Raw genomic sequence first — 21,420 nt, forward strand, 5'->3', positions numbered from 1 at the left:
GCCTTCTTTATGGAGTGTGCATTGCGTCGTGTCATTGATCAAGCTGTGGAGGAGCAGGAGCGGGAAGATGAGGAAGTCGCAATGTTGGATGAATTCCCAGGGGGGGCTACTCTATCTGAGACAAGCCAACAACAGGAGTCTGAAGAGGAGTCAGAGGAGGATGGTGCCGGGGCGGATGAGGAGGAGCAAGAAGAGCATGCTTTAAACCTTTCTGGGACCCCTGTTGTTGTGCGTGGATGGGGAGAGGAGAATGAAGAGGACGACATTATCCTGGATGATGAGCAGGAGCCAGGCCACCACACCGCTTCCAGTTTAGTGCAAATGGGGGCCTTCATACTCCAGTGTTTTAATAGGGACCGCCGTATAAAAAGCATAAGGGTCAAGGACCAGTACTGGGTGGCAACGTACTTAGACCCCTGGTACAAACACAAAATGGCGGAAATGCTACCGCCGTCACAGAGGGCTGTCAGAATGCAGCACTTCCAGGCCTTGCTTTGAGAAATGCTGCATTCTGCTTTTGCGTGCACTGGCAGAGGAGCAATTCCCACTCCCAGAGAATGAGTTGCGGGTACCAATCCAACAGCGCCTGCAAGAAGAGGCCGGTTTGAAGATGTGTTGGTGACTTCGGATATGAGGTCATTCTTTCAGCCGACCCATCGACAGGTGTCATCCGGATCCAGCATCAGGGAACGCCTAGACCGTCAGGTGTCCGACTACATCGGGTTAACGGCCGATGTGGATGCTCTGAGGAGTGATGAACCCCTGGACTACTGGGTGGGCAGGCTTGACCTCTGGCCAGAGCTTGCCCAATTTGTAATCGAACTGTTGGCTTGCCCCTCGTCCAGTGTCCTGTCCAAAAGGACGTTCAGCGCAGCAGGGGGGATCATGACCGATAAGCGTACTCGCCTAGCTCACGACAGTGTTAACTACCTCACATTTCTAAAAATGAATGAGGCATAGATCTCGGAGGAATTCAACACATGTGACCAGTATATGTCTATAAACAATTTTTTTAATCGAGCACACAGACCTTCTTTCTTCATTTGGCTCACTTCCTTGTCCAAAAAAAGCACACCGTACTATATGCCCGTACCTTTCTGTTTGAAGAGGTTGAGCGGTGTCATATTTCTACTGGGGCTGCTTATTATGAGTGGCTCCCACCATCCCTGTGCTGTGCTGACTTCCTCCTGGGGCTGCTTATTATGAGGGGCTCCCACCATCCCTGTGCTGTGCTGACTTCCTCCTGGGGCTGTACCTCTGCTGTGCATATTATGAGGGGCTCCCACCATCCCTGTGCTATGCTTATTATGAGGGGCTCCCACCATCCCTGTGCTGTGCTGACTTCCTCCTGGGGCTGCTTATTATGAGGGGCTCCCACCATCCCTGTGCTGTGCTGAATTTCTCCTGGGGCTGCTTATTATGAGGGGCTCCCACCATCCCTGTGCTATGCTTATTATAAGGGGCTCCCACCATCCCTGTGCTGTGCTGACTTCCTCCTGGGGCTGCTTATTATGAGGGGCTCCCACCATCCCTGTGCTGTGCTGACTTCCTCCTGGGGCTGCTTATTATGAGGGGCTGCCACCATCCCTGTGCTATGCTTATTATGAGGGGCTCCCACCATCCCTGTGCTGTGCTGACTTCCTCCTGTGGCTGCTTATTATGAGGGGCTCCCACCATCCCTGTGCTATGCTTATTATGAGGGGCTCCCACCATCCCTGTGCTGTGCTGACTTCCTCCTGGGGCTGCTTATTATGAGGGGCTCCCACCATCCCTGTGCTGTGCTGACTTCCTCCTGGGGCTGCTTATTATGAGGGGCTGCCACCATCCCTGTGCTATGCTTATTATGAGAGGCTCCCACCATCCCTGTGCTGTGCTGACTTCCTCCTGGGGCTGCTTATTATGAGTGGCTCCCACCATCCCTGTGCTATGCTTATTATGAGGGGCTCCCACCATCCCTGTGCTATGCTTATTATGAGGGGCTCCCACCATCCCTGTGCTGTGCTGACTTCATCCTGGGGCTGCTTATTATGAGGGGCTCCCACCATCCCTGTGCTGTGCTGACTTCCTCCTGGGGCTGCTTATTATGAGGGGCTCCCACCATCCCTATGCTATGCTGACATCCTCCTGGGGCTGCTTATTATGAGGGGCTCCCACCATCCCTGTGCTATGCTGACATCCTCCTGGGGCTGCTTATTATGAGGGGCTCCCACCATCCCTGTGCTGTGCTGACTTCCTCCTGGGGCTGTATCTATGCTGTGCATATTATGAGGGGCTCCCACCATCCCTGTGCTATGCTCATTATGAGGGGCTCCCACCATCCCTGTGCTATGCTCATTATGAGGGGCTCCCACCATCCCTGTGCTATGCTCATTATGAGGGGCTCCCACCATCCCTGTGCTATGCTGACTTCCTCCTGGGGCTGCTTACGGTGCAGGTGTCAGTGCTGTATATCACGGTGCTGATGTCAGTACTCTCTATCACGGTGCTGCTGTCAGTGCTGTATATCACGGTGCTGGTGTTAGTGCTTTATGTCACGCTGCTGATGTCAGTGCTCTCTATCACGGTGCTGTTGTCAGATCACTCTATCACGGTGCAGGTTTCATTGCTGTATGTCACGCTGCTGATGTCAGTGCTCTCTATCACGGTGCTGCTGTCAGTGCTGTATATCACGGTGCTGGTGTTAGTGCTTTATGTCCCGCTGCTGATGTCAGTGCTCTCTATCACGGTGCTGTTGTCAGATCACTCTATCACGGTGCAGGTGTCATTGCTGTATGTCATGCTGCAGATGTCATTGCTGTATGTCACGCTGCTGGTGATCATCTCCTGCACCCTCTTTGCCTACCCTGACCTTCCCTCTTCTCCATTGTCTTCATGCGCTCCACAGTCTTGAATTGTCACAACAATTTCCCATATAAAAAAAGAATGCTTGTAGTTGTCGATCCCAGATTCACCTCATACATGTGTTATGTCATTGGCCATGTGGTGGGACTATGTTTGCACAGCTATTAATTATTTTGTGGCTGCAAATTTGACCTGTAGGTTTGCAAAGTTCGCCTCCCATTGAAGTCAATGGGGCCCGCGAACTATCGGCCGCGTTCGCGCAACGTCCCGTCGGAAGTTCGTCCATCACTATTTGCAGCTATAACAACTTCAACTCTTCCAGGAAGGCTGTCCACAAGATGAAGAGAAGCTATGGAGGGAGGGAAAAAAGTGGCAGAAAGAGAGAAAGGGAACTGAAAAAAGAGCATAAAGAGTATGAGAATGGGGGAATTCAACAAAGATAAAAGAGTACAAATGAGTATACGAGAGAAAGACAGAAAAAAGATAGTCAGAGAGACACGGAGAGATAGAAAAAAACCTCCCATTCATTCCAGTGTGACTTTTCACACTGAGACGAGGCGCTTGCAGGACGTTAGGAAAAGTCCTGTAAGTAGCATCTTTGAGGCAGTTTGGAAGCGCTGTATTTAGCCCTCCCAAAACGCCCTGCACATTGAAATGAATGGGCAGCGCTTCCAAAGCGCCTGAAAAGCGATATGGAAGCGCTGCAACACGGCCGCTTTTAACCCCTTCAAAAAATTGTGACTCATTTTAAATTTCCATCAGCAATGGTATTGTTTGTGGATTGTAAAGACACCTGAGTCAGCTTGGGTAAAGATTGTTGTGAGATGGAGAGTAACAAGTGAAAGTGACAGAGAAAAATATATTTTACCAAAACATTCCATATTCTAGTATTCTTAAAGCGGAGGTCCACCCTAAAGTGGACCTTCCGCTCATCGGAACCCTCCCCCCCTCCGGCGCCACAATTGGCACCTTTCAGGGGGGAGGGGGGTGCAGATACCTGTACAGTACAGGTATCTGCACCCACTTCCGGGATAGCTCTCTGCGGAAAGGGGCGTAGATTACGCCCCTTTCCGCAAGTGCCCGCCCCTTTCCGCAAGTGCCCCGCTGCCTGCTGGGAAACACACAGATCCCAGAGGCAGCGGGGACCGTCCTTATTACGCAGCGCAACTCGCGCATGCGCAGTAGGGAACCGGGAAATGAAGCCGAAAGGCTCCATTTCCTGATTCCCATACCCAAGATGGCGGCGGCAGGACCCGAGAGACGATCTAGAGATCGGCTTCGGGTGCCGACATCGCGGGCGCGCTGGACAGGTAAGTGTCACTATTTTAAAAGTCAGCAGCTGCAGTATTTGTAGCTGCTGGCTTTTAAAAAAAAAAAAAAACGCGGAGTCCCGGCTGACTCCCGCTTTAAAAACAAAATAGATGAGAAATAAACAAAACAGAAGCAGCAACATTGTTGCAAGGAACATTTATTTCAGAGAAAGATACATTTCATTTCAACATTAAAATATTTTATTTATTGTACCATTAGAATCAATGGCTGAAACTTGCATTGGACTATAATTGCGCCGATTTTCATTCTAAAAAACGCATTTTAGCCAAGCGCTCATTCTGGTGTTTACTATAGCGCCTGGTAAAAAAGACACTGGAGCTAAAATGAGAGCCATTTTCAGGTCTGAGCATGCTCAGTTGCGTTGGCACCTAGTTGTACAAAAACGGGGAATTTATCTCTTTTCAAACTTTTAAAGATATTTCAGTGTAGAAATCACTTTTTCAACCAGTTTAAAAGCAGATTATCTTTAAATAATATACCACATATTTCAGTATCATTTAGGCAATTATATAATGCTCTAAACATTATTTCCATGTGCATTTCTCCAGCTTTTAGCAGAGTAAGGGTTTGGGCGCTATTTCATTTCAGGGAACTATAGTAAATTCGATTTTGGGAGTATTTTCTCACCAGCACTATAGTGAATACCGTTTTAGCACTAATTTCCACAAATTAGCGCAAATTCATGGCAATTAGTGCAAATTAGCGTTGCGGCGCTATAGTAAATGACCCCCCAACATCACTTCTGACGTATTCTGATGTATGAAAAATTTCAGATTGTCAGTAACATCTCCACTTTTGACATGAGACTAGCATGCCACAAAAATCAGATGTTCGGTCGTCCGAAAATCTAAGTGTGTGTACGAGGCTTTAAACACAATCACATTGTGCTTTTCTGTCTAGGTGCAACATGGGGTGGGGAGAGAGCGGTGCAGTGTTATGGCCCATGCACACAATCCGAAAAATACTACTTTAGAAGCAATCGTATGATAATCGGATCGTTAGTACAGAGCTTTTGAAAGCCGATCACGACAGTTCATCCAATCTTATCCGATGGTGCAACTACGATAATTTTTCTCGTATGATACCAGATCGTATGATTTTTGTTGAATCAGTACAGTTGTCATCTGAAAATACAATACAAATACACTACAACAGATGACGTCACTTCCGATTTTTGTATTCTGTTGTACGAGAATTTTTAAAACTTTAGAAACCTCTCCATTTTTAATATGCAACTAAAACATGCAAAAAACCCCCCCCCCCCAAAAAAAACATGATCTTAGGCCACGTTCACATGGCTGTGTTATAGCATATGTCTGTGTGAGGGCCACCGTTGCCCACTTGGGGATGCACAGGTGATCCATGCAGGTAGTCCTATTCATGTTAATTGGGACACAGCTGCTGCTGGAGGCTGTGCTCCTACACAGCTCTAAATTAGGTGTCTGCTTGTGTTCTATCAAATTAGCAAACCTGTCAGATAATGTAATGGAAGTGACATTATGTTAGCTGTGCATGCGTACCACCGCTACCAGGTTTGCAAATCTGAGAGAACACCTGCAGTCAAAAGAAGTCAGCAGACATCTTACTACACCCAGCTACGTCTTGAATTTCAGAGTAATTATAAAAAAATAAATATAGTATTTTGACATCTGTGATGTTGTTTGGATGTTTAATTTTGAAAGCCTAAGGTGGGGTTTACACCTATGCGAATTGTATGCGGGTTTCCCAGCATCCAATTCGCATAGCAGGAGAATGCGACCTGCTCTCTATGGATCCGGTTCACACTTCGGTGGGTGTAAAAAAATGTCTGCTTGCCACCTTCTGACTATAGGCTTACTGCAAATGAGTGCAGGTGTACCAAGATGACCAGGATGGAACATCGCTTCAGTTGCATTTTCTTATGGGTAGCAAGACTTGGTTGGGTGTAAAAAGATGTCCGCTGCCGCCTTCTGATTATAGACTTACTGCGGACAAGATGGCCATGACGAAACATCACTTTGGTTGCATTTTCTTATGGGTAGCGGTATTCTGATAGAACAAGGGCAAAGTCTTTGCCCACTTGGAGGATGTATAGGGGTTCTGTCAGAATAGCAAACGCATCAGATTACGTAAAAAAAGTGACGTTCTGTCAGCTGCACATGTGTTGTGGGTAGCGGGCTCCCGGTCCCCCACGAGAGCCGGTGTCTTGTCATACAAAGTCCCCCATCCGATAGTGTCCGCTGTGTACTGCGCATGCGCAGTACACAGCAACACAGATTCCGAAAATTGCCGAGGATGAACGGCGCCTGCGCCGTGAGTCCAGGTTCCATCCCCACTATCCAAGTGGACATAGAGTAGGAATATAAAAGAGCCGAGCCCGAAGCGTGGCGAGCGAAGCTCGCCCGCGAGGGGCCCTCTAATATTCACAACCCTATGTCCGCTTGGATGGTGGGGCCACCACCTCCACTCACGGCGCAGGCACCATTCACCTTCAGAGATTTTCCGAAGCTTCGTCTGCTCCGTACTGCGCATGCGCAGTATGGGGCGGATGCTATATGATGGCCGGACACTATATGGCACAACACCGGAAAATCTCCTGGCTGAGCCTGTCACTCAGCCACAGACAGAGAAGCCCGAGTGGCCAAATGGAGTACGGGCGCTTGGGCTGCTCTGTCTGTGGCTGCGTGACAGGAGGCAGGACTGGCCTACCGGGACATTTTCTGGTAGGCTGCCTGCCTGGGGTCGCTTTGGGCTAAGCGATGGCTGCCTATAGTGCTCCTCCTCCCTCCTCATGTCATACACAGTGGTCAGAGCTGAGTGTAAAAAACATTGGCCGCGCTGTGACAAATGTCCCGCCCTCCTCCTAGACCAGCTCGTGTGACAGACAGATCACTGTGTCTATCACACGAGCTGGTCTAGGAGGAGGGTGGGACTTTTGTCACAGCGCCGCCAAAGTTTTCACACCAAATTCCGAGACACAGTGGGGGATGCCTGCTGTGTGTAATCCAGGCACTGACCATAGTGAGGCTGAGATTATGGGCAATGTAAGGCTGCGGTTATGGGCACGATGAGGCTGCGATTATAGACTTGATAAGGCTGCAATTTTTGGAATGGTGAGGCTGGGATTATGGGCACGGTAAGGCTGCAAAGATGGGCACGGTGTGGCTAAAATTATGGACATGGTGAGGCTGAAATGATGGGCACGGTGAGGCTGCATTTAATGGGGGGGGGGGGGGGTTTCACCGGCGGCGCAAAACCTCCCTGAAATGAGTTTTTGCAGGTTGGGATGTGTGAACCTGGCTCTGAGCTAGACATTTGGTTCCATAGTGCAGGTTCTACATATGGCACTAAGCATATCACCATCTCTGCATAGCCACATGTCTGCTCAGATAGCAATGAATACACAGCTCCAGGCCTCATATGGTTATCACACTAATGCTGGCTGCGCGTGGCCCAAACGTCTGCAGTCTTGTAGAATGTAACCCTCTGTGTACACAGCAATCCCATGTCCCCATATCCTCCTAGCTTTTACTTTCGACTGTCTAGTCACCACTATCTACACTGACGCCATCTTTGATAAAGGCATTACTCTTCCTCCTGGGCTTCTTGTAGTAAAACAAACCTTTCAATTCCAGAGAGATTATACAGCCTTGGCCGTCATTGAGCATCTACAATAGGAAATGGAACGTTTCAACATTCCATGAACGTTTGTAAACAGAAATCAGTCAGTAGTGACCACAAGAAAAATGGCCCCTGTTCTGTCACGGAGACGTCACCTTCCTGTAGCGAAGCGGAAATGACCCCTGGGAGGTGTGGCGCTTCCAGGAAAAGGAGCCGGTAACTGTAAGTATCGTGTATTTGGGTTCCTAGATGGAATGGGGGGTTCGGGTTTCTATTGCTGGGGGAGCGGTGAGGATGGATATAGAGCGTACTGCTAGTACTCGCTACTCATTTCCGGTCTGTGTGTGTCTCATCTAGTTATTTCCCTCTTAGCATGGAGAGAGCAATGAGTGTCCCAGTGATACAGAGGCTCAGTGCGGGGATGGGAATAGCAGAGGAGAGCTTGTCATCAGTGCAGGGAAGGGAGACTTCAGCTACATGGAAGCCCTGATAAAATGACCTGGCTTGTTTAAACATTGGAGCAGCTGTGTGGCAACCAATCAGCAACTAGCTTTCATTTTGACAGCTTAAGTGGACAAGATGAAGGTGGAAGCTGATTGGTTGCACTGCACAAGTTCTGTCTCCCCCCCCCCCCCCCTCCCTTTGCATATTAAACAGTTGTAAATATTTTTCTTCTAATACTGTTTCACTTTTATTTTATTGTCGATGTAGGAAATGCACAGGAAGTGCTGGGTTGCCTGCATCGCCTAGAAATCGCACTGTTGTATTTGCGATCTGTTGCAAGGTAAAGCGGTAATAAAACAAAAAGTGTAGACAGACAAGTCATATGTCAAAGCAGTATGTCCAGTCTACTCATACCAATGTGGTTCTGTCACTGAGCCTCAAAGCATACATCGACAAAAATGTTTTTCCTTAGAGGGGGGAAAAAGAAAGAATGAAAGGCTAAGAGAGAGACAGAGAGTGCAGACTGCTATTAATTGAGAAATGGAATAATTGTATTAATCAGAAGATGGTATCAGCTAAAATCATGGTGCTGCATACAGCCACTATGGTGAGGGACATAAAAATCTCTCAGCATTGCAGGAGAAGCATGCTGGTGTATATCAACACACAAACGCATACAGAGAGAACATAAAACAGAAACGTCTGGATGCCAAGTGAATTGGTACGTGGGGTACCTCCACGACAAATGCCGCATCTCAGTGAATACTCAGTATGCAGTTGTGCTCATAAGTTTACATACCCTGGCAGAATTTATGATTTCTTGGCCGTTTTTCAGAGAATATGAATGATAACACAAAAACGTTTTTCCACTCATGGTTAGTGTTTGGCTGAAGCCATTTATTATCAATCAACTATGTTTACTCTTTTTAAATCATAATGGCTGCAGAAACTACCCAAATGACCCTGATCAGAAGTTCACATACCCCAGTTCTTAATACCGTGTATTGCCCCCTTTAACATCATTGACAGCTTGAAGTCTTTTGTGGTATTTGTGGATGATGCTCTTTCTTCTCAGATGGTAAAGCTGCCCATTCCTCTTAGCAAAAAGCCTCCAGTTCCTGTAAATCAGGGGTCTCAAACTGGCGGCCCTCCACCTGTTGCAAAACTACAAGTCCCATCATGCCTCTGCCTGTGGGAGTCATGCTTCTAACTGTCAGCCTTGCAATGCATCATGGGACTTGTACTTTTGCAACAGCTGGAGGGTTATGTTGCTGTGTATGCTATGTTGGAGTGCATGTTATCAGGCCAAAATCACCAGGGTATGTAAACTTTTGATCAGGGTAATTTGGGTAGTTTCTGTTGTCATTATGATTTAAAAAAAAAGAGTAAACATAGTTGATTGATAATAAATGGCTTCAGCCAAACACTAACCATGAGTGAAAGAAAAGTTTTTGTGTTATCATGCATATTCTCAGAAAAATGGCCAAGAAATAATAAATTCTGCAAGGGTATGTAAACTTATGAGCACAATACTGTATCTAGGTAGGGCTCCCGTGTGTCAACCCCTTAGAGGCTCGAGCAAGGGAAGGGATGGGACCAATGCCAGCTGTGAGTGGAATATTATGAACTGCTACTCAGACCAAATACTAGTGTCCCAGATCGTGGAGTAAAGTAGTGGAGCCCTCGTTCCATCATGGTTGGATACTGAAATCTTGGTTACTTGGAGCTGTAGTGATCAGGGGCTGTAGAGGGGATAGCTTACCCTTAGTGCAGTAGCTCAGGTGCTGGGAGCATAGTGTCAGGCATACTCCCTGGCAATTGTAAAGAACCAGGGAGATGCCGTCAGTTACAATTCAAAGGGTGGTACCCACGGGGTGGTGGACCTCTTTACTGCAGCTGCGGATGTGGGCTGGGCACCAACATGTATCAGTCACCATGGGGTGAGTGTACTGGGGATCTGGCACATGGAAGAGAAGAGATGGTAAGGGAGTACTGGGTGTAGGGACTTGCAGTAGTGTGAACACTACAGACAGCTGACAGTCTCAGGTGAGGTATAGATACTTTACCATTCTCAGTCCATACCCATCAGCTGGCGACTTCACATGGGATATTGGGTGGTTCCGGCTGGCACTGTCGATCAGTATGCTGCAATGAAAGACTGGACCTTGTCGTTATCACCAAGGCTGTCACTCTCCCTTTCCAGATTCAGGTCACTCTGTAGGTTGGCCAGTCAGGCCAGAGGCCAAAGAGTCACACAAATCACGCAAAGTTCCCCTCCAGCTGGAGGAATCTCCTCATGTGCTCGCCAATGCTACAGGGGATGTTGTGGTGGTGTCCGAGCAGTGATGATGAAGCGGTAATAAAGCCCACTTTGTTATTTTTACTTGCAGGTAAACCTGTAACCAAGGGCTCCCGTGCACATGCGCAGGAGTGATGTCATCGTGGCTCCGGCCACTAACATAGCAGTGTGTTTAAAGAGGAAGTAAACCCTGATGGGTTTACTTCCTCTTTGATTCCCTGCAAAGGTAAAGCATAATGGACTACTATGCATCGCATAGTAGTCCATTATGTGTCACTTACCTGACACAGGAGCCAGCGAAGTCACCGCTGTCCCCTTGTGTACGGAGCCTCCATATTCTCGGTGGGTCTCGGTGCTCCAGCGCTGTCATTCGACAAAGCCGCAATGACGTCACTCCTGCGCATGCGCACGGGAGCCGCCACTCGCGGCATATGGCCGTTGACAGCGGCGCACTCAGTGCACCTGCACGCCTCTGTCTGCGGCGCATGCGCTGTAGACAGCGGCGCCTGTGTTTTGGCAAATATCTCCTAAACCGTGTAGGTTTAGGAGATATTTCTTGGACCTACAGGTAAGCCTTAATCTAGGCTTACCTGTAGGTCAAAGTGGTTTGTAAGGGTTTACAACCACTTTAAGTTTAAGTAAGAGATTGCGGACGTGATTCAGGAGATAGAGACAGAGGACATGATTCAAGAGATGGTTGGAGACTGTGGACATGATTCAAGAGATGGTTGGAGACTGTGGACATGATACAAGAGATGGTTGGAGACTGTGGACATGATACAAGAGATGGTTGGAGACTGTGGACATGATACAAGAGATGGTTGGAGACTGTGGACATGATACAAGAGATGGTTGGAGACTGTGGACATGGTACAAGAGATGGTTGGAGACTGTGGACATGGTACAAGAGATGGTTGGAGACTGTGGACATGGTACAAGAGATGGTTGGAGACTGTGGACATGGTACAAGAGATGGTTGGAGACTGTGGACATGGTACAAGAGATGGTTGGAGACTGTGGACATGGTACAAGAGATGGTTGGAGACTGTGGACATGGTACAAGAGATGGTTGGAGACTGTGGACATGGTACAAGAGATGGTTGGAGACTGTGGACATGGTACAAGAGATGGTTGGAGACTGCAGACTGCATTTTTCTTGCACTAAAGGTGCCAATAATGGCCACCAATAAATTCATATTAATTTAAATTGATGATATTAATTAAAAAGTCGAATATAATACAAATGTATAAAAATATGAATCGTTTTTAAAAACTATCATTTTGGGTTTCGGCACCAATTTTTCCATTTGATTCACCCCTAGTTTTTTTTAAATATTTTTTATGACACCCCAAAAGCAGGTCGCAGAACGCAGTGTGTTTGCTTGAATCAGATTGCATTAGTATTAACACGAATGCGATCCGATTCCAGTGTGGCAAAAAAAAAGCTGCTTGCACCTTTTTATTGTGGATGCGGTGCAGTTGGTGCTATACAAAATGATGGGCTCAAAGTGCACCGCACAGAATCGCATGTGATTTGCACAGTAATGCTGTGTGATTCACATGCTATATGACGCATCACATCAGGGTGAACGCAGTGCTGCTGATCTCCTGCACAGTCAATGCTCAGATGTCTGCCTGCCTTTCTTTTTCTGTGGAATAAAGGGGAAAAGGGCATTCACATACACCCCAGTGCTCAAGAGGCATAGACATCTGAAAAATGCGAAACGGTAATAATCATGATCTCCGAAGAAATCTTCAACTGATATACTCCCACCGATTCAGGTCTCCTCAGATGGGGAATGCTGACAGAAAACTGTAAAAACAGACAGAAGGATGCAAACACCTACGGCATTACTGCATAGACCTTTATTTGAAAACGCCCAACACCAAAAACGATCTTACAATTATACCAATAAGGAATGCAGTGATGTATAACACTGCAGTGTGGTCCAGCAGTAGGATGGTGTCACCAGGCCCAAACCATCACTCAAACTGGCAGGCTTACTCATTTCGGGGGACGCACCCCCTACTTCAGAGCTAAACCAGTCTAGGGCCCACATCTTCCTTCATATCCACTTATGTACATTTATGAGCATGTTCTCTATTTGAGTGACCATGTTTAGTGACAGGTTCGAGTTCATCAATTTATTCTAGAAGGAAACTTTTCCTAAAACGTTTGATCTTCATGCAGGTGCATACCTTTTTGTGAAACAAGACAATCAGTGATACTCTTGCTGACGTCTGGTACTTACTGCAGCCCCCTAGTGGTTTATATAGAAACATAGAACATGTGTAGCAGTGTTGCTATGGTGCAAAGACTTTGGCATTTTATCACGTTAGCAGTGACCCTTCATATGGTTTCCTTCCTGTTTTAAACTGATATTAAGGTCTAATTGTTTTATTTGTTTCAAAATAACAAAAATGTCATACTTACCTGTGCACTGGTTTTGCACAGCGCAGCCCAAATCCTCCTCTTTTCGGGTCCCTCTTTGGCTCTCCTGGCCCCTCCCTCCTGTTGACTGCCCCCACAGCAAGCAGCTTTCTGTGAGGGCACCCAAGCTGAGGCGCAGCTCCGTGTATCCATTCAGACTCAGAGCTGTGGCCCAGTCCCGCCCCCTCTCTCCTCATTGGCTGACTGCCTTTGACAGCAGCGGAAGCCAATGGCGCTTTGCTGCTGTCTCAGCCAATGAGGAGGGAGAGTCCCGTACAGCCGAGTCTCTTGTGCCACATCACTGGATCGGAGGGAGCTCGGGTAAGTATTAGGGAGGCTGAGGGGGGCTGCTGCACACAGAAGGCTTTTTAACTTAGTACATAGAATGCATTAAGATAAAAAAAAAACCTTCTGCCTTTACAACCACTTTAACTCAATTGCCCTTGGAGTCTTCTTGGTACACATTACGATAGTGGTGACCTACAGTTTACTGGCAAACTTAATGCCTTGCATATTTTGTGCATCTCATCTGGTCTCCTGATGAAGCAGAACTTGATTCTGGGAAACGCGTTGAGATCCGGGCTTGTTTCAATCCCACCTTTTATATGTTGGATATGTTCATGTATCTGGGATTGCATATGTGTAGATTACCACATTGTTAGAGTACGGTATTGTACTGGCTGGGAGTGCAACATAACTCTTCCGAATGAGGCTGATTTATTTGGAATTTTGGTTGAATGGATATTTAGATTTTCTGGTAAAGTACTGTTTTAATATGTAGGTGTATCAATAAAAAGTTATTGGTTGTTATACATCAATGTGTGGGTGCCTTAATCATCTGCTTGATACACAATTTTTTCTGGTCTTCTATTTAGTTCTCCCTATACTGGATGTGGCACCTGTAGTCATTCTAGGAACATGGGTAGAATACCAATCCATCCATTTATTGATTGGGCAGCATAGTGAATCAGTAGTTAGTACATCTGCCTTCCAGCTCTGGGGTCATCAGTTCTAATCCCGACCAGAACACTATCTGCACCTGCTTTATCATTCAGTGATGAAATCCTTAGTGGCTTAGTGGTGGAAGGAATAGAGCCTAGCCTTGCCTTGGAGATAAGACTAATGTGCAACCTGGTCTTATGATCCAATATAAGAGCTTACACACTGCAGAAGGTCGCATCCATTCAGGGAGACCCCTGGTAAGAAAGTAAAATAAATACATATATAACAGACGTTGAATACAGTTGGTTGATGTGTGGTATTTGTGAACTAAAAGTATGGAAAATGAAGATTATAGTGATCTCTCCAGTCCCCAAGTCTAAGAAGAAGAGGGAGTGCTGTCTCCCATAAACAGTGTCATAGTGGTTAAGAATGGGGGGGGGGGGGGTCTTCTAGTTTGATGGACAGTTCACTGCAACACGAACAGAGAGGGACGAGGCATAGATCCTGGGTACGAGAATGAACTCCTCTGTGCATGTGTAGGAGGTTTGTAATCTTGAGCTGGCCAATAGGACCTCATGCACACTGGATTATTGCCAAACGCTGCTTCTCCTGACAGGAGGAAATCGGTGTGATAAACTCACCTAAAGCTGCGTTTTTCAAACCAGTTGAGAAACGTTTGGTGTTTGGGCATGCATTTTATTTAATTGGGCAGAATTTTAGTTTCTTTAATTTTTTAATTTTCGGTAAGTTTTAAAATGAATACGGTAATATGCGCCTAGTATTTAGGCACATTTTTTTCTGCCAAATAGTTTTTTGTTTTTTTTTGCCAAAACTCTGCTGCTTCTGGACACACTGGCAGTTGGTTTTCAGGGATGCAGTGATACTAAGCATTTGCACAAGTATTGGTGCTCATCCAAATGCTCCAGGTACCGAAACAACAGATACTTTTCAGTGTGATTTGTGTCAATACAAAATGAATGGGGGTGCAAATTTCACTGCAAAGAATCGCATGAACAGGAATGCGGTGCGATTCCTGTGGAACTCGCATGTGATTTTTTTTTTCCCCCACCGATCGTGTGTGTGTGTGTGTGTGTGTGTGTGTGTATATATAAAAAGGGATTAAAGCGCCATCTAATGGGCAGTATACATTTTTTTATAACTCACAGTTCATAACTGGTAACATGCAAATTAATCTACATAGGTGTCCTGGTTATTATTATTATTATTATTATTATAGTAAATCACGGCCGCTGGAGGTGCTCACAGGGCTAGAGAAGATATAGAGGCAGTTCGCCCTCAAGCTGACATCACTTCCACCCTATATCCGCAGGGTCTCGGGTTCAACCAGCCTGTTGGATTTTTCATGCAATTATTGCCCCCATCACCGCTGACTGTGGTGATGGGGGAATCGAGCAATTTTTATTATTATTATTTATAAAATCGCACCATCTATGGCTGGCTTTAATGTTTACTCCAGGGCAGTACAGACTCTATAGCTAGGACCCATTGGCAAACCACCACTGAAGAAAAAGGGCATTTATATTCTTTTTCATGATAATTTGATAGTCATTCTTTTTTTTATACGAGGGCAAGATGGTGTTCAAGCAGTGGTGGGCAGGGAGGGATAACCTTTTTACACTTCAATTGATTAGATTACTTCAAATTCTGATATATGCTTCTGCTTTTCTGCAGACACTGGCAGCAAGATGGATTCACTGTGGCTACTTCTGGGTTTTGGCTTTTGCCTGTCTTCAGCGAGTACAGATTCCAAGGGTGTCACCATGTCCCTCACCACCAAGTGGGCTTCTACATCGTTGCTGCTGGAGGCCAGGTAAGACTCATCAATGTGTGGAACCAAGAAGGATAATTCAGAGTGGACCCCCAGGCAAAGCTAAAAAAAACACCATTTAGTCTAAATATTACATTGTAGTTCCTTTTGGTTGCTGAGAAGGTCACCTAAAGCCTTGTACACACGGTCGGAGAATCCGTCGGAATGTGTCCTATCGGACCGTGTCGTCGGATAATCCGACTGTGTGTGGTATGCATCGGACTGATTCCGTCCGAATCTCCGTCGGACCCAATTTTTCAACATGTTGGAAATATTTCCCGACCAACTGGGCCGGACGGACCTAATCCGATCATGTGTAGAGCATTTTGATCGGACCAAGTGCCACGCATGCTCAGATCAAATTCCTACATCAAAGCTATTGGCTACTAGCCTGAATGTAGTCCCGTCGTAACGAAATTATGTCATCACGTTCTGAGAGATCGGATTTTTCGCCATCTTTGTCCGACCGTGTGTATGCAACAGTTTCGGACAAGATCCGACGGACAAAATCCGACGGGCAGAATCCGACGGATTTGGTTGTGGAAATCTCCGACCGTGTGTACAGGGGCTAATATCTCTGTAGTCCACTGCACACCAGAAAAAAATTTGTGACAGGTTTTGCGCTGTTAGCCTTCCAGGCTTTATTCTGATGTATGGTGCTCAGAAAAACACCAAAGCTGGAGTCCAGATATGACTTTTTGGACCATGTTTGGACTCCAGCTGTGGTGTTTTTCTGGACTAAGTATAGAGGGCTGACAGAAGCCTTGCTGCGGGACCAACATCTCTTGTAACTGTAGTAGCTTGGAGGGGGAGCAGTACTTCTATGAGTGCTGTGTATTGTACGGTGTTGTCTTGCTAATGTTGTAGGTTATTGGCAGTTAGGAGAGAACAGGTAAGTCAGGTTCCAGGAAAGGAGAATCCAGAATTGACCCCACCTGAATTATATAACTTATTCATAGTTCAATGAACGAGTCATTCAAAGTCCTGTGAACACCCAGGCGATCCAATTCCTTTCTGAACTCACAGTTTGCACTGCAATCTGCAAACCGATCTGAGGTATCAATAACTTTGTATTGACTCCCGCAGCTGTTCGTAGAGGACAGTGTGAACTGCCTGCTAATCAGGTGCTATGCGGGAACCGCCACTGGAATAATCAATATTAATTCCCATATCCCTACATTTTTTGCATTTGCTAAGATGGTCACATATTCGTTTTTGAAACTATTGACACTCACGCTGACACCGCCGCTTGTGCAAGGGAGTTCACATCTTTATCGCTCTGACAGCAGAGAACCCTCAATGCTCTTTTATGGTTAAACCGCTTCTCCATTTTTAATGAGTGGCCATGTGTCTTTGTAAACTCCTTGCAACTGAATAGTTTTTTCCCTATGCTAGAATCAGCATTGAGGTATTTGTATATCGCTATCTTATCACCTCTCAAGAGTTTTTTTTATCCAGGGAGAGTAAGTTCAATGCTTGTAGTCATTGCAATACAAGTTAAAGTAGTACTAAATGTTAGGTGGTTTTACAATAATCCATTCACAGTATTAAGGTAAAATACGCCCCAATATCATAACTGGGTCTCTGTGCTTCTCTGTGTAATGCAGCAGATCATAAACAGTGGGAGGGGCCAGCAGAATGCTGTACATAGCGTCCTGAAAAAAAATCACAGCTCTCTGTATCTGCCTCAGTACACCTCCCAGGAGTCCCCATCCTCGATGACTGGCCCTTCGGAGAAGTTATGCAATCATCAAAATGCATTGATCAGTGGATGTCAGTCTGTACGATTGAGCATTATTAGGTAGGCTGCATTTGCATGCAGAATTCCCTATCTGAGCCTCCATGTTGGAAAGAACTGAAATTTATGAATAAGAGGAGGCCAGGGACAGTAAGGCTGGGTAGGAAAGGGCCAGATGATGCCGGACCTCCCCCAAGTCAGGATATGATATGGGATCTACTGTCTGACCTATCTGGAGTTAGGTTTTCTTTCAATTTAAAGCGTTTTTTTAAGCCGTGGCTGGTAAAAAGAAACAAAAACATCGGTATGGCAATTTGTATAATGTACTAGTATGCATCGCATACTAGCACATTATGTAATACTTGCCTTAGCACAAAGCCCACCCATGGTGCCCGGGTTTGCACGCTCCGGCTGTGTGATTGGCTAGAGCCTCGATGACATAGCCCTTGGTTTTGGCACGAAGCTCTAAAGTTCTGGCAAGCTGTGCCGAACTTTCAGAGCTCATGCTCCAGTGATGTCACTGGCTACATCCAGGGTGAATATCTCCTAATTGGTGCACATTTAGTACATATTCATTTTACAATGGGTAAGCCTTATTATAGGTTTGCCTGTAGGTACAAATAACAATAGCGGTGTTTACTACCGCTGTAAGACTATCCACTCCTCTTCTGGCTCCTGCGATGCTATGCCCCTGCAGACTTGTCTTGAAGGTGCTCAGAAAACTACAGACACTTTCATATCATTAAGTACAGTGCAGGGACAATAGCCAACAAGCCAAATACCAGGGATAGGAGGAGACTGCTGGCTGCTGGGGGAAGGATTAGGTAAATCAAGTTCCCTTTTACTAGTACCCTGGGTACACACAAGCATTTAAACCTTGCGGTGTGAGGAGAGCCCCACTGCAAAGAAGGATTTTTTTTTTCTTTTTACTATGGAGTTCAACTCTTTTTTCTTTTTTTAATGAACACACACATGTCTTATCTACCTAGCATTCAGCATTACAGTTGTAAAGTTATTATTACCATTCATTTATTTAGAGAGTTGTTTTCCTTGAAAAGTGTGGCAAATTGATCATTTCACGGGCATCTCACCAGCGGACACGGGTTGGAGATGTGTGGAGTAGGTGTCTTGCCATTGCTGCAGGCTCAGGAGTGAAGGGTTCTTTGTTTGGATAATTAAATCAAATAAAGCAATGAAGTTGGCTGCGTTGCCATTTCCCCTCTCATGTGTTTACCTCTGTCTCTTGGTTCCTGCTCTGGCAATCCTTTACTTTAAGGATCAGATCCTCTGCCCCGGTTGTCTTTTTCCATGTAAGAGTCATAAGCATCTTTTACAATCATTTTGCTGTCCTCTGAACTGCTGTCTGCACAGAGTATAAATACGTATTCATGTAATTTACTGATCTGGTTAGAGTACTTTCCACTGGAAGAAGCAGAAACTACAGCCAGATGGGAAGCTTCACAGATGCTCAGTGTACACTTCAGTTACGGAAAACACAAACAGAGGAGCACAAGCCTGAAACCATATACATGTTCTTTAGAGGCTGCTTAGAATAAAATAATAAGCTCATTCTTCTTTTCCCCATTAGACTTTTAAAATGTTTAAAGCTGAACTCAAGGAAGTTTGTACATTGTGCACTGTAATGTTTAAAGGGGTTGAGGAAGAAGCTCTAATGCTTAACTTATTGCTCACTCCGGCAGGCTCCCTCCATCTGTACAACTGGTCCGCCGAAGCCTCTTCTCTATGGCGTTCCACCAGTGGTCACTCTCTGATGTCTTCATGTCCAATGCAGGGCCAGCAGTAGTGCATTGTACATGAGGACAGTGAGGGCCTACCCGACACGTCAGAGAGAAGAGGGGAGTGGGGGAGTGACAGAAGCCGGCCAGAGCAAAGGACAAGGTAAGCATTACAGCTTGTTCCTCCACCTTAAACTGTTGGAGGGGAGGGAGGCATGGTGGCTTATTATTCTTTATTGGACACTGCAGTAAGAAATCCACGCTGCCTACATTTTATAGAGGGATTCCGCCCAAAAAAAAAATATTAAAAGCCAGCAGCTATAAATACTACAGCTGCTGACTTTTAATAAATGGACACTCACCTGTCCCGGGTTCCAGCGATGCCGGCAGCCGAGGCCGATCGTCCGCTCGGGCCTCGGCTGCTGCCGCCGCCATTCAAGGTGAGGGAATCAGGAAGTAAAGCGAATCGGCTTCACTTCCCGGTTCCCTACTGCGCATGCGCGAAGCGCCGCGCAATAGGAGATCTCCGCGCTGTCACTGGGACCCGTGTGTGTCCCAGCAGACAGCGCGGCAGGGCAGGAAATGGCGTAGATTCCCGTGGGAGTCTATGCCCGGAAGTGGGTGAAAATACCTGTCTTTGACAGGTATCTCCACCCCCCTCCCCCCTGAAAGGTGTCAATTGTGACACCGGAGGGGGGGGGGGGGGGGTTCCGATCAGCGGAGGTTCCACTTATGTTTCATTTATAAAATGCAGAACACAATGTGGAGCCGGTGGTGTCCTTCAGAGTGTTCTTTGCATAACACTGCAAGTAACATTTCATGTTAGAAGGGGAGCCCAGTCACCCGATCTCTCATGCAGGGTTCACTTCCCCCAGAACTTTTCTTTTTCCTAATTTTTTGTGAATGGAGCTATACTTGTTTTGGGATCTAAAAGAGGAAGTAAACCCTGATGGGTTTACTTCCTCATTGTCTCCCTGCAAAGGTAAAGCATAATGGGCTACTATGCATCCATTATGTGTCACTTACCTGACACAGGAGCCAGCGATGTCACAGCTGTCCCCTGTAGCACGGAGTGTCCATCTTCTTCTGGGTATCCCTGCTCCGGCCACTCACAGGGCCGGAGCAGTGATGACGTCACTCCCGCGCATGTGCACGGCAGCCGCCACTAACGGCATATCGCCATTAGAAGCAGCATACTCAGTGCGCCTGCGTGCCACTGTCTAGGGCGCATGCGCCCTAGACAGTGGTGCCTGCCCTTTTGTAAATATCTCCTAAACCGTGTAGGTTTAAGTGATATTTCTTGGACCTACAGGTAAGCCTTAATCTAGGCTTACCTGTAGGTTAAAGTGGGTTTTAAGGGTTTACAACCGCTTTAAAGCACAAAATTGTTTATTTGGAGAGCAGTGCTAAGGCCAAACAGCTGCATAATAAATTGGGCCTTAAATGTTATCAAAATAATTCAGTTGTTCTTGGTACCAGCAGATTCTTAAACATTTCCTTCTCGTTTATTCCTACAGTGAATTCCTTGCGGATGAAGGGAGGGATCAGTTCTGGAACTTTGTGGATGAAAACCAGCAAATACAAGATCAAGGTAAGCCACGTACATTGAGGTTAATTTACTAAAGGCAAATATACTGTGCACTACAAGTGCACTTGGAAGTGCAGTTGCTCTAGATCTGAGGGGAAGCTCAGAAGTCGGCAGGTCTTCCATTCATTTTGATCAGCCAATCATGTGCAGGCAAAAATGCATTTTTTTTTATTTTCCTTGCATGTCCACATGAGATCTAGAGAAACTGCACTTGCAGTGCACAGACTATTTGTCTTTGGTAACCCCATTTTCTTTGCTTGGCTTGGCTTGGTTAAATGGAGTTAAAAAACAGAGCATATCTCTTAGGCTTTATAAAAGAAATGGCTCCCATGCCATGATGTCAGTTTATATTCAACTACACTGTGCATACACTATTCTGGAGGGGTTTGATAAGCTTGGGTCTGCCTAGGAAGGAGAATACAAAGTACTATAAACTAAATCAGGGTGTCACTATTGGCTTTCTCCATGCACAACATGAAAAACTGTGTGTGTAAATATATATCTATCAAATTATATTCAAATCATATAGGACGCAAAATATAGCTGGAGTTCCGAAATATGTCAACCACACCTGGTTCACGGACTGATAAACTTCCAGACCGCCGCATGCCAATGTACGTTCTCACTTTGAGGACAGATAT

The 21,420-nt window shown here is 46.1% G+C and overlaps 1 protein-coding gene across 3 annotated transcripts in view; it reads left to right on the forward strand.

The window, feature by feature from the left end:
• The first annotated feature begins 7,926 nt into the window (after nucleotides 1–7,926).
• The window catches only part of UGGT1 (UDP-glucose glycoprotein glucosyltransferase 1), a 156,235-nt gene continuing 142,741 nt past the window's right edge, over nucleotides 7,927–21,420 (forward strand). For 2 of the 3 annotated variants that reach the window (XM_077488664.1, XM_077488666.1), the window contains exons 1-3: nucleotides 7,927–7,995; nucleotides 15,582–15,720; nucleotides 20,709–20,782. In XM_077488664.1, the coding sequence (XP_077344790.1) occupies nucleotides 15,596–15,720; nucleotides 20,709–20,782 (199 nt within the window). In that variant the 5' untranslated portion in view covers nucleotides 7,927–7,995; nucleotides 15,582–15,595. Of the gene's footprint in view, nucleotides 7,996–8,433; nucleotides 8,558–15,581; nucleotides 15,721–20,708; nucleotides 20,783–21,420 lie in introns of those variants that run through there. The other variant, XM_077488665.1, reaches the window with a different exon arrangement.

The sequence above is a fragment of the Lithobates pipiens genome, unplaced genomic scaffold (genome assembly GCF_037356315.1).
Source record: "Lithobates pipiens isolate NorthernLeopardFrog02 unplaced genomic scaffold, aLitPip1_a1.2 Scaffold_18, whole genome shotgun sequence".
NCBI lineage: Eukaryota > Metazoa > Chordata > Amphibia > Anura > Ranidae > Lithobates > Lithobates pipiens.